At 47.1% G+C, this 12668-nt stretch overlaps 1 protein-coding gene across 1 annotated transcript in view; it reads right to left on the bottom strand.

Moving 5' to 3' along the window:
- The window catches only part of ATRN (attractin), a 173346-nt gene that overhangs the window by 5670 nt on the left and 155008 nt on the right, over positions 1-12668 (bottom strand). The window contains exon 28 of the mRNA XM_082050319.1: positions 407-521. Coding sequence (XP_081906445.1) covers positions 407-521 — 115 coding nt within the window. The remainder of the gene's footprint in view (positions 1-406; positions 522-12668) is intronic.

The raw sequence follows: 12668 nt of genomic DNA, 5'->3' as shown, positions 1-12668 counted from the left end.
GGGGTGGGTTATGGTTGCACTCTATGATCTTGGGGGGCTTTTCCAACCAAAATGATTCTATGACTTCACGTCTCTATATAAACAGAGCTGGGAATGAAGGGAATAGCCTGGGAGATAAGTTACTTTCATAAGTCCTGCAAACCTGTCTGTACCAGATCCCCCTTTCTCCCCAGCCACAAATTAAATTGTAATCCTAATATCAAACATTCATCCATCAACTGACCCAAGAAATTGATTCAAACATCAGGTCAGAAGCCGTCAGGGCCCGAGTTAGCAAGCCTAAAACAACCCGAGCGCATCCTCGGCCACTGTGTGGATACAGGATACGGGATCAAATCCGAAAGCGTGAGGTGACTGTGAGGTTGGGGAAGGAGCAGAGAGTTAATACCAAGCCAATATTCCTCACCTGACTGTCCTGGCGGTGGGATACCCCCCAGTCCTCGAGGCAACCTCACAAATACAGAGAGAACGGCTGCTTTGTTCCCAAAACAGGGCTCCAGCGCTATTGGCTTTGGTACAGTCTGCAGCGAGGGAAGGAAGAGGAGAAAACAACCGTCAGACAGCGCATCGCACCCTCCCTCTTCCCCAGCGGCGTCTCTGCTTTCAGATGGCACCAGCTCCGGGGCACGAACCACATTTCTGTGCTGGGCAAATTTCCAGCACATAGCCAGCAAAGCAACAATCAGCGTTAGTAACAATCAAAACTCTGACTTGTCGCAAAAAACCCCACATTTACTTAATAAAAATCTAGCGATTAAAAAGTCATGGACTGCACAAGGCTTGTTCTCCTCCCTAAATGCAATAACAAAGTTGCAGCTTATGCTAAAAAACAGGATTGAGGGTTCTTTTTTCCCTTTGAACCCATCGCAAACACCTGTCCACTGCGATTTGGTGGTTCAACTTCCATTTCCAAATGGAAGTTCAACTTCCATTCCAAATGGTGGTTCAACTTCCATTACCTCTACGTGACACCTTTGCAGCACTGTCTGCATTAACGTCGTAAAGAAACTCACCCCCAAACTGCTCCCTTTTTCACTGCTTTTTGCTTTAAGCTGTGTCCCGTCCCCCCCTCAATTTTGTCCTTCATTTCTGTTCTTTCCCATGACATTCATTTCCAATGGTCCATCTCCTTGACCATTGTTCATTTTCCAGTGGTCTCCTTGACCACTCTGGACAATCTTCTCTGGTTGCTCTGGGGGCTGAAAGTGCTTTACAAGTCTATTGGACTCTATTGGCCCTTTTTAAACTGAAAAGCAGAGGATTCAGTAGAGCAGAGGACCACTTTGTGATCCCGGCTCTTAGGACCTGTCCTATCTTTAGATGGACTGCTCTTCACATGCTTTATTGAAGCCCGGTTACTTTGAATACAGATGCTTCATGCTTACATTGCAAATGTGGATATGAAATAACATTTTCAGATAAAATGTGAATTATTAACTATGAAAATACAACGGGTTCCCACCCAAGGAACAAGGGACTGGATCCCTTGCTGACCCTTAGGGTCTTCAAACTTCATCTTCCCGCTGTATCCGAGTAGAGATTTTATTTGAATGATCAACAGCTCATTTCAATATATCATTAGAAAGACAAAATGCAACAGCACAGCCCAGAAACTCAAATATGTTCTTACCTAAGCTGGGCCCTGATCGCGCACACAATTGCACACGATCAGCGTTATTGTGGGATGGCACAATAGTAAAATGAGGATTCAAGTCTACACCTATGAGTAGAGGCACAAAAGAGCGTCTTCTTTTGTTCCGCATAAACACAAACAGCTAAGAAACACTATTCTGCCTGGTACACTCTGTGCTTTCTGATTTCTTGTTTAGTATGGACAAATAGTACCCTGGTACTAATGAAATAATTATTGCTTTTTCCATTAGGCATAAAAAAATCGTACAACTGTACTTAAACGTTCAACAGACACTCAATGCAATGCAAGACACCGAAAAAATGAACAGGAGTCAAACAATGCTATTAAATTACTGCTGCTCAATAAAAGAGAGGAAAAAAAAAGAGATGACAGAAAGCAAAATGAAACTTAAAATTGTTTTCATATTTCATATTTACTGTAATGACTGCAACAACAATTTGTTAGTCTGTGCAAGGTAGATAAATACGCATTCTACAGGCTGTAACAACGGCGGCTGCCGTCTGCCTGCTTTACGACTGCAGATTTCTTCATCTCCTCCTTTCCCACAAAGGGATCAAACTCAGAATAATGCTGTTCCCACAATCAACCAAGCGCACCCTGGTGCTGTATCCCACAGGCGACTCAATTACCAGAGGTAATGGAGAGAGCACGAAGAAGGCGACTGCAGAAATACAGCCCACGGGCTTCTGGGGTACAAGTGGGAGCGTGCACCGAACACAGCGTTTATTTTTCTTTAGGAGAAAGCCAAGGACCTTACTTATCCCACTGATAATAAAACAGTCCTGCTGAATCCCGGAGGTCAGTGCCAGGGTGTTACAGCGAGAACTCTGCTCATCCTCAGCACTGAGCAGAGGGAGCAGCACAGACCACGCAGAGAAGTGGTGGTGGGAGGAAGAGATGGATGAAGAAGCAACTGAACAAGCTAAAAGATTATGTTTTCTAATCCCTTTTCATTGTATTTGCTTTTAACTCCTACTGGATTAATGGCCACGAAGATGATCCGAGGCTGGAACAGCTCTGCTGGGAGGACAGGCTGAGAGAGTTGGGGTGTTCAGATGGAGAAGAGAAGCTCTGGGGAGATCCAACTGTGACCTTTCCAGACTTAAAAGGGGTCGATGAGAAAGATCGGGACAGACTTTTGAGCAGAACCTGCTGTGAAAGGACAAGGGGTGATGGTTTTAAACTAAAGGAGGGAGATTCAGGCTGGACATGAGGAAGAAATTGTTGGCCCTGAGGGTGGTGAGAGCCTGGCCCAGGTTGGGTAGAGAGGTGGTGGATGAACCATCCCTGGAGACATCCCAGGCCAGGCTGGACGGGGCTCTGAGCACCCTGAGCTGGTGAAGATGTCCCTGCTCGTGGCAGGGGGGGCACTGGGGGAGCTGGGAAGGTCCCTTCCAACCCAAAACATTCTACAGTTTTAATCAATACACCTCTGAAAGTCCATTCCTTCCCCAACATAAATTGTTCAGTGCAACTCTACTCCAATATGCTTCATAACATCACGGGGACACTCGGCAGCAGGCCCATCATCCTCCAGCCAATACCCAGAGACAGAAGGCTGAAAGATACTTCTCACGGTCACCGAATCCAGCTCTTCACTAATGCAGGTGACTGTACATAAAAGTGCAATGTTCTGCTTTAAAAGTTACACTTACAGCCTGTGCCGTCACCCCTGTGAGACCTTTCCAGAGGCTCCTGCTCCTGGATCTCACCGCTCTGGTACCAGAAATTTTCTTCTGACCTCAAATCTAAAATTACTAATCCACCTGATGTTCTTCTGTGCCTTAACCCTCTCCCAGTCCTTTACCTTACTGTACATCTCGGCCTTTGTTTTGCTCATCTCAATGAGCAACACTCTGAATTTCTTTTCTAAACACAAACGCTCATCCAACAATCCCTCTCTGAACCTTGTCTGCTGCTCTGGACCACCTGAGGCATTTCAGGCTTTGACACGGCCTTGGTGACGGTATCAAAACCACCCTGATCCTCCTGCACATCATAAACCCCTAAGGAACAGACGCAGTTGGTTATAGAGCTCTCAGTCACAGAGTTGAAGGGACTTGGAGGGTAATTCAGCTCATGTCTCAGTGTCAAGCAAGACCCTTTCCCCTCCTCTGCCCTTTCCAACTAAGGAACGCTGGGCGTGCAGCAGCAACTCTCAGATGAGTCCCCATGGGCACGATCTCTCCCTTTCCATGGGATTTTTATTTCATTTTTCAAGGTCTCACATCTTCCCTTTGCTCTCCCGATGCCACTCTGAACCACGAGGAGCTCCTATGCAGGTGTCACTGGCGTTGAAAGAGCCCCCGAAGATGCAGCCAGTGCTGTCCCCAGCCACACCAATACCTACAATTCAGCTTTATTCCATGGCGATGAACCTGACCCTTGTGCTGCAGTGAATTTTTAACCTATCTGATGCACCAGAGATAGCTGAGGGCAGAGGACATACCCTGCGCCTCCTTCCTCCCCTCACCAACCTGCTCAGAAAACCTCAGGGTTAGTAAAAAACTTAATATTTCACCACATAGGGAACTTTGTTTCTATTAACCATACAAAGCAAGGGACTATACTTTCTATAATGATGCAACCAAAATCTGTCAGGCTCATTTTGACAGAACTAAGCGCAAGGTCATCTTGCTGCAGTTAGTCTTGATCTTCAATCTAAAAGGGAAAAAAATGGCCTATTGTCCACCAAAATTAGACGTTTTCCTGAGACAAGCGGCAGTTAATAACAGAAAACCAAAAACAAACCAACAAGCCAGCATAAAGAATCAAGTGCTGCAAATTTATTTTTGACAGCACCAGTTGAGGCACCTGCTTTGTGAACTGTGACTCATCCTGCGTCTGAGCGCCAAGCGCGCGCTCGCCGGGCCGAGAGACAAAGCGCAGCCTGATGAAATGACTCACGCGCCCAGTGACGGGAATGATGAATTGGATGCAAGCACGAGGTCAGCCGGGAGTGAAGGGCACTCTGTCCCCTCCGAGAGATACACAGCAACCCGGCGGTGGAGCCCGGGGACTGTATTCTGCAGATATAGAGGAAAATATGTGGGTAATTCAACCAGCAGCTTAATGGAGATCCTGACTGTGGATCTCACCATGGCTGGCCCTGCTGTGAGCCCGCTCGTGTTTTGATGTTGACCTATGTAGGTGCTATCATGGTGCAGAGCAGCTGAGAAGAAGCTGGCTGGCTTCAAGTTGAATATTTGTGGGGAGATCTAACAAGATTCCTAAAATAAGGGAGAAATTGTTGTCCCTGAGGGTGGTGAGAGCCTGGCCCAGGTTGGCCAGAGAGGTGGTGGCTGAACCATCCCTGGAGACATCCCAGGCCAGGCTGGACGGGGCTCTGAGCAACCTGAGCTGGTGAAGATGTCCCTGCTCATGGCAGGGGGGGCACTGGGGGAGCTGGGAAGGTCCACCACACTCCAAACTCTTCTATGACTCTAAGAGCTCATGTCTCCTTCCCACCTCTGTCTCCTGCATGGTTTCTGAATGCTCCTATTGAAGATCCAAGCTGCTTTTCTGCAAGAAGGTTTGAAGTGGAGTTGGCAACCAGAGATCAGGTCATTCTAAATGCTTGTGCTTCAGTCTGACAGGTGGCTTTTCATGGCCCACTTAAAAAAAAACACAACAAAACCCCATAAAATCCACAGAGCTCCAAACTTTGTAACACCTTTCATCAGATGGTTAAAACCAGCCTCTGCCAGAGACTTTCATTTAGAGTGTTTTGATAAACCCATTGTGGAATTATAGAAGCGATTGCTTTTTATTGAAAGCTTAATGGCACAATAAAGTAGACATTATTCAAATCTATGCAAATTGGGTGCATCCCTTAGACACTCGGCACACGACGACTGCTCCGCGCGGTACCTGAACAGCAGAGCCCCACACCGGGAGGGGCACAGAGGGGACAGCAGAGCCCAGCGGCTGGAGCGGGTGCATGAAGACAACAGTCTTCATGATGAAGATGATCTCCCCTTTGGTGGACTGGGTCAATCCCTACGAGCCATCCAGGAGCCCATGAGAGAGGAGCTGCGCCCTTGAGTCATGAAACACAGAGAGTGGTTGTATCCAGCCAACATGCACAGCAGTACTAAGAAATGTGGGGCCAGAAGATCATCTCCCTTCTGGTTGCAACCAGGATGGAGGTCAGCAAAAGGGATGCTGTGTGGTATCTGTGCTACGAATAGACCACTGCAGCTGGTCTGGCTGTCAGGAACCTTCCCTAAAGCTCCTCCTGGTCCTCAACAAAATATTATGAGTGAGCTGGAGTGACAATGGTATAGAAACATAGAATGGTTTGGGTTGAAGGGACCTTCCCAGCTCCCAGTGCCCCCCCTGCCATGACAGGGACATCTTCACCAGCTCAGGTTGCTCAGAGCCCCGTCCAGCCTGGCCTGGGATGTCTCCAGGGATGGTTCATCCACCACCTCTCTGCCCAACCTGGGCCAGGCTCTCACCACCCTCAGGGCAACAATTTCTTCCTCATGTCCAGCCTGAATCTCCCTCCTTCAGTTTCAAACCATCAGCCCTTGTCCTATCACAACAGGCCCTGCTCAAAAGTCTGTCCCCATCTTTCTTATCGGCCCCTTTTAAGTCCAGAAAGGCCACAATAAGGTCTCCCCGGAGCTTCTGTTCTCCATCTGAACACCCCAACTCTCTCAGCCTGTTCTCCCAGCAGAGCTGTTCCAGCCTCGGGTCATTCCTGTGGCTCCTCTGGCCCCTCTACAGCAGCTCCAGGCTCCATGCAGCCCGAACCCTTCTTCTGCAATGGTCCTTGCTCATCTACACCCACAAAGCCACGATCAATGGAAACAATGGGGGGAAAAAAACCCCAACAATTATGACTCAGGACAGTGCAAATGTCAATCAAAGACCAAGAAAGCAGCACAGACCTCCCGGCCTGGCGCGCGGATTCAAACGCGCTTTGCTGGGCAATGTGCACCGGCAGCATTTGCTTTTTAACCACGAAGCGCTATCGCGCGTCTTGTGTTGGGCGCTGCTTTGGAAACAGGGACGACCCTTTTCTTGGATGAAAATATGAAGCTGATGGTATTTTACTAAGCGGTGACACGAGCCCATTGTTCCTGGAGGCAACAAAATCTGTTCTGCGCTATTTTTCCATAAGGACTTTACTGGCCAAAACGAGCATTAAAAAGCATAAAAAATTCAGTTGTTTATGAGTTTTGATACGAGCAAAGCTTAAACAATTATAAAGCAGTAAGAGACCTATTAGATCATCTAATTAGCTTGGTTTCTCCAGCAGGGTTTTCTACACAAACAGGACATTTTGCAGGACTTTGGGCTATTTCTAGGTGACCCAGGTGTGGATTTCACCACCAGTTCCCTTGGGAGACAATTTCACAGCCAAGCGCTTTCCCCAACGAAGCCGCGCGGCGCGATGTTCAACCTAAACATTTCTATTTTGCCTCATTATTTCTATTTACGCTGCTTCTATTCGACAAATTCTAAAGGTTAATAATGTGTCACATAAAACTAATGGCTAGAACAATAAATATTCTGTGTAATTTAAAAAAACACAGCATCAATTTCATCTAGGTTCTGTAATAGACTGCCAGCATATTGCTTTTCAAAAAGTATAAAATAAATACCGCAGAGATGGTTTTTTTTGCCTTAACAAGAAAACATTTTTCTGTGGTTTGATCAAATAACTCTTACATGGTTTTCAATTTCCAGTAAGGAAATTAAAATAAAGGAAGAAATCTTATGGTGGGGGAAGAGAGGAACATTACTGAGACAGCTCAACTTTATTATTTGATTCCACTTCTTCAGATGATTTCACTCCGTAGAAAAAGGGTCAAATTCCATTTGCGAGTTTTTAAATTGTGCCATTAAAAGCTGACTGAACGTTTGTAAAATACGTTACAAGCAATTTTCTATAAAAAATAGAGTATTAAGTTTTAAAAAATCATATTCTCAGGGTAATATGTATGTCCTCCAAGATAAAGATGAATGAACTTCCAGCAATAATTTGCAGTAAATGAGTCTAGATTAAAAATTTACATTTACCTTGTCCCTGATATCTACCTTGGAAGTGACACGGGGGCTGGGGAATGAATTGCTCACGACTTGTCCCCAACACTGGGTTCCTGCGTGCGAGGAACTACATTAAAAACATATTCAAGCCTTTAGATGAATGTTAACAGCCTGAAATTGGAAATACAGCTCCGAGCATCCTGCGTTACCGGGAGCGCATACGCAAACCAGCCTCACGGGCAGCGAGTTTGCTCCCTATGTGTTAAACAATTGCTTTATATTTTCAAGTGCGCGTTGTCAACCCAGCTAAAAACCAGACCCATCTCTCGGTGGAGGGAAGGGTTTCGCTGCAGAAGTTTGTATTTCAAAAGCAGTCACCCTGAAATGACAAAACCTCACGTCGCAGCTTTGGGTTTTGGGTAAGGCACCGCTCGCCCTTCTTCAGTTCCCTGCTGATGCCTCGGGGAGGGGATGGGATGGATGAGGCCATGGGCAGCAAATCTGGGCAGAATATATAGGGCCAAGGGTGGATATATGTATTTTGATTTTGCACGGGTGGAGAGGCAGGTTTTTTCTGGTTCTTTTTGACCACTTGGCTGGCTTTTGCACATGAGAAAGTGTCAGTAAAAAAGCGCAATGGAACAGGAGAGTTGTGTGAAGGCTGCAAAGCCCAGACACACAAAACAACTGGTTGGCATAAAGGAATGCAAATAGGCCCCCGGTAATGGTTTTGAGAAGCTGCTGGTGTTATTAGTACTTCAATCAGAAGAGACGCTCGTTTGCACTAGAGGGAAAAAAGAGCTTAGAAAACCCCTCTCCTGTGGGAAGAAGCTTCATGCTCCTTCCTCTCCCTCCAGCAAACTCTTATCAGCTAAAATCAGGGTCCAGCCTGCAGAAAAACTTATAGTCTTCAAATTTAAAACTAGTTCAATCTCAATTATCAGCCAAATATTCCCTAAATACAATGCAGGATTAACAGATGTCTCCGTTCATCTCATGATCGCTCCCTTCCAAATATTTATATTCCATATCATATTATGGAAGTGGCAAAAGTTTCCCTGCAAGTCTCTGATTTTGCAACAGAAATCAAAACACCATACCCAGAACTAGTTAAATGGAAATAATACTTTAAGTGAAGGTTTTATCAGGTATTCTTGTTGCTGCTTTCACAGTACGGATCACAGTCAGACTATACGCAACTCCGGTGCAGCTAATCAGGGCTTGGTACTGGGACCAGTACTGATTAACGTCTTCATCAATGACAGTGGGATCAAGTGGACCCTCAGCTAATTTGCAGATGACACCAAGCTGAGAGGTGCAGGTGACACACCTGAGGGATGGGATCCATCCAGAGGGACCTGGACAAGCTCGAGAAGTGGGTCCATATGAACCTCATGAGGTCCAACAAGGTCAAGTGCAAGGTCCTGCTCCTGGGTCAGGACAACCCCTGGTATCAACACCGGCTGGGGATGGAGGGATTTGGAGCAGCCCCCAGGAGAAGGACTTGGGGGTGCTGGGGGTGAAAGATGGGACATGAGCCACAACGTGCGCTTGCAGCCCAGAAGACAAATCGTATCCTGGGCTGCATCCCCAGCCCCGTGGGCAGCAGGTGGAGGGAGGGGATTCTGCCCCTCTGCTCCGCTCTGCTGAGACCCCCCTGCAGTGCTGGTCCAGCTCTGGGTCCTCAGCACAGGACACACATGGACCTGCTGGAGAGGGGCCAGAGGAGCCACAGGAATGACCCGAGGCTGGAACAGCTCTGCTGGGAGGACAGGCTGAGAGAGTTGGGGTGTTCAGCTGGAGAAGAGAAGCTCTGGGGAGACCTTAGTGCGGCCTTTCCAGACTTAAAAGGGGCTCATAAGAAAGATGGGGACAGACTTTTGAGCAGGGCCTGTTGTGATAGGACAAGGGATGATGGTTTTAAACTAAAAGAGGGAGACTCAGGCTGGACATGAGGAAGGAATTGTTGGCCCTGAGGGTGGTGAGAGCCTGGCCCAGGTTGGCCAGAGAGATGGTGGATGAACCATCCCTGGAGACATCCCAGGCCAGGCTGGACGGGGCTCTGAGCAACCTGAGCTGGTGAAGATGTCCCTGCCTATGGCAGGGGGGGCGCTGGGGGAGATCTGAAACCATTCTATTCCATTTACGCACCTCGGCTGCCCAGATAACACTCCCTTCTTACCACTGGCAACCCCATCTAGCACAACACTCCTTCGAAGTGGATCATATACTTTTCCATGAATTAGAAAGTGGGCCAGCTTCAGTAGAATTAGCAGCAAATATGAAGTCCAAGCTGGGATGTCACTTGTCACTGCGCATCCCGCTCGCGCACACGGACCGAGTCTCACGAGTCGAGGTGCTTTTGCTAAAGACAAGGAGACAACGACATGCTGACAAGCTCTGAATGCCTTAGTGTTAACACAGGGAAAAGCTCCCAGAACCAGCAAATGCTTGAAACCCCAGAAATAATGCATTAGCCATTAAATCGCATTTCAAAAGGCAAGTTAACGAGCCCGAGCAGTCTGGCTTAGGCACGTCAGGCGAAACAAAACCAGCTTGCACATGAACCTTTTCCAGCAACTGCCACATCGGGTTAAGATTCTTCAGTTTATGTTTTCGCCCCTCAATTTCGTCTCCTTCCTCCAACCATTTACCTTCGGAGGATACAGAATGACTCTCAGCTTATTTGTGAAACCCTAACCTGCTCTATTGCCCTCCAAAGCATCTGGATAGCCTGGTCATTTCTACTTAAGAATACTTTTACATATCACAGCTCAAGCCTGCCATTCCCTCCTTGGACAAGGATCCCCCATCTCATCTTGGTGACATGGGAGACTTAGTGGTCACTACGCATGTGATAACCTGGTTTATTTTAAGTGAAGCGGGTTGCGGGGTTCACAGAAGCTGGTCCATCAGCAAATTTGATGGATTAACAGCGGGTCAATAAGGTGAACTAAGTGGAGAAATGAGTCACCAAGAGTGACAAGCAGAACAGGGTAACAGCCCTAAAAACAATCGGTTCCTTGGCCCTTAGTCATTCTTCACTGAACTTCCCTCCTATGAAACAGCTCAGCATAGCAGGGCTCAGAGCTACACATAAAAAATAAGATGAAGTTGCCCTGGAGAGGTGCTGGAGCTGGACGATGTTCATTTCCAATCATTCCTCACCACTGGTACCCACGAACCCACCGCCCTGTGGCACAGGATTTTTACCTCTCACTTCTCTGCTCATCTTCATTACAATGCACACGGAATTTCACAAGGGCACCACTCGCATGTGAAATACAAGTAAACGGGAAATAGAAATGTGTGGTATCCCTTGCCCGCTCCTACATCAGCCCACCACTTCAAATCTGTGCTTCTGGGACAGATGGGGCCTCCAGGCAGCCTTCGAACCACCCAGCAGCACTTTCTTCCATAAGAAAACAAACTTATTACTAGAGTGAGGTGCTATTTTCCATCATTTTTTCTGCTATTTTAAGGAATCGGCCAGCTTGCTAAGCTCATGTCTGATGAAGGATTTTCAGGGAAGCTCTTTTGCGCTCAGAAGCTCAACGCAGCAGAATTAACTGCGGCTCGGCGTGAAGGTACAGACCACGCTAAATGAACTTCAGAAGGATTTTGCTCACCAAATACTTCTCTCACTCCATCTAAACAACTATAAATGTGGACAGTCTGTTGATCACGGACACAAAAATAACCACCTCTTAGCACTGGTTTCGCACGTTGGATCCCTAAATACAGCACAGCAAAACCAGCTCTACCAGACAACTGCTCCATTATACAAGAGTGTTTTTCAAATGCTTTAAAAGCTTCCAAGATATTTTTTTTCCAACCTGAGGATAAATTTTTCTAATGCAACAATTTTCTTGTTGATCCTGTAGGTGTTTTCCTCAAGCATCTGCTTGCTGCGATGCTGTGTATTTGCTTTTCCCAAGGATCTACAAGCCATAGCTTCATGCCTTTACCAGCTTCAAGACACCTGGAAATCAATGGCAAATTATAAATTTTCCACAGAATCAAAGAATGGACTGGGTTGGAAAAGACCTCAGAGATCATCAAGTCCAACCCTTGGTCCAACTCCAGCCCATTGACTAGATCATGGCACTAAGTGCCATGGCCAATCTCAGTTTAAAAACCTCCAGGGCCGGTGAGTCCAGCACCTCCCTGGGCAGCCATTCCAATCCTGACCACTCTCTCTGCACAGAATTGCTTTCTCATCTCCAGCCTCAATTTCCCCTGGCAGAGTTGAAGCCCATGGCCCCTTGGCCTATTGCTGATGCCTGGGAGAAGAGCCCAATCCCCACCTGGCTAGAACTGCCCTTCAGGTAGTTCTAGAGAGTGCTGAGCTCAGCTCTGAGCCTCCTCTTCTCCAGACTAAACAAGCCCAGCTCCCTCAGCCTCTCCCCATAGGGCTTGTGTTCAAGTCCCTTCCCCAGTCTTGTTGCTCTTCTCTGGACCCGCTCCAGCACTTCAATCTCTTTCCTGAGCTGAGGGGCCCAGAACTGAACACAATACTCCAGGTGTGGCCTCCCCAATGCAGAGCACAGGGGAAGGGTCACTGCCCTTGTCCTGCTGACCGCGCTGGTTTGGATACAGAACAGGACACCATTGGCCTTCTTGGCCACCTGGGCACACTGTTGGCTCACGTTGAGCTTGAGCTTTCAAATTATTTCAGGAAAGCTTCTAAAAATCACTGCAGAGGACTACAAGACTTATATTAATTAGATAACAAGACCTAAAATTAAAAAAGTGTTACAGTAGCACCGGTTCAGACACTTGGATGAGTCCCAAATACCCAGAGATGCTAAATATTCTTAGAAAAAAAAAAAAAAAAACGCGATAGGCAGCACCTCAGAATGCACAAAAAAAGAAAATCCAACGGATTTTGTAATAACTAAGCAAATTCAGTGGTAGATTTGCGATCCACTGGGTATTTGTTGAGTGAGAAATGAGCCAAAGCGGCTGGTTACGTGTTGCTTAGCTGCGGACTGTAATATGAATAGTCTCCCTGCAG

Source organism: Streptopelia decaocto (assembly GCF_964273445.1).
Source record: "Streptopelia decaocto genome assembly, chromosome: 4".
Lineage (NCBI taxonomy): Eukaryota > Metazoa > Chordata > Aves > Columbiformes > Columbidae > Streptopelia > Streptopelia decaocto.
This window is presented reverse-complemented; position numbering and strand designations above follow the sequence as displayed.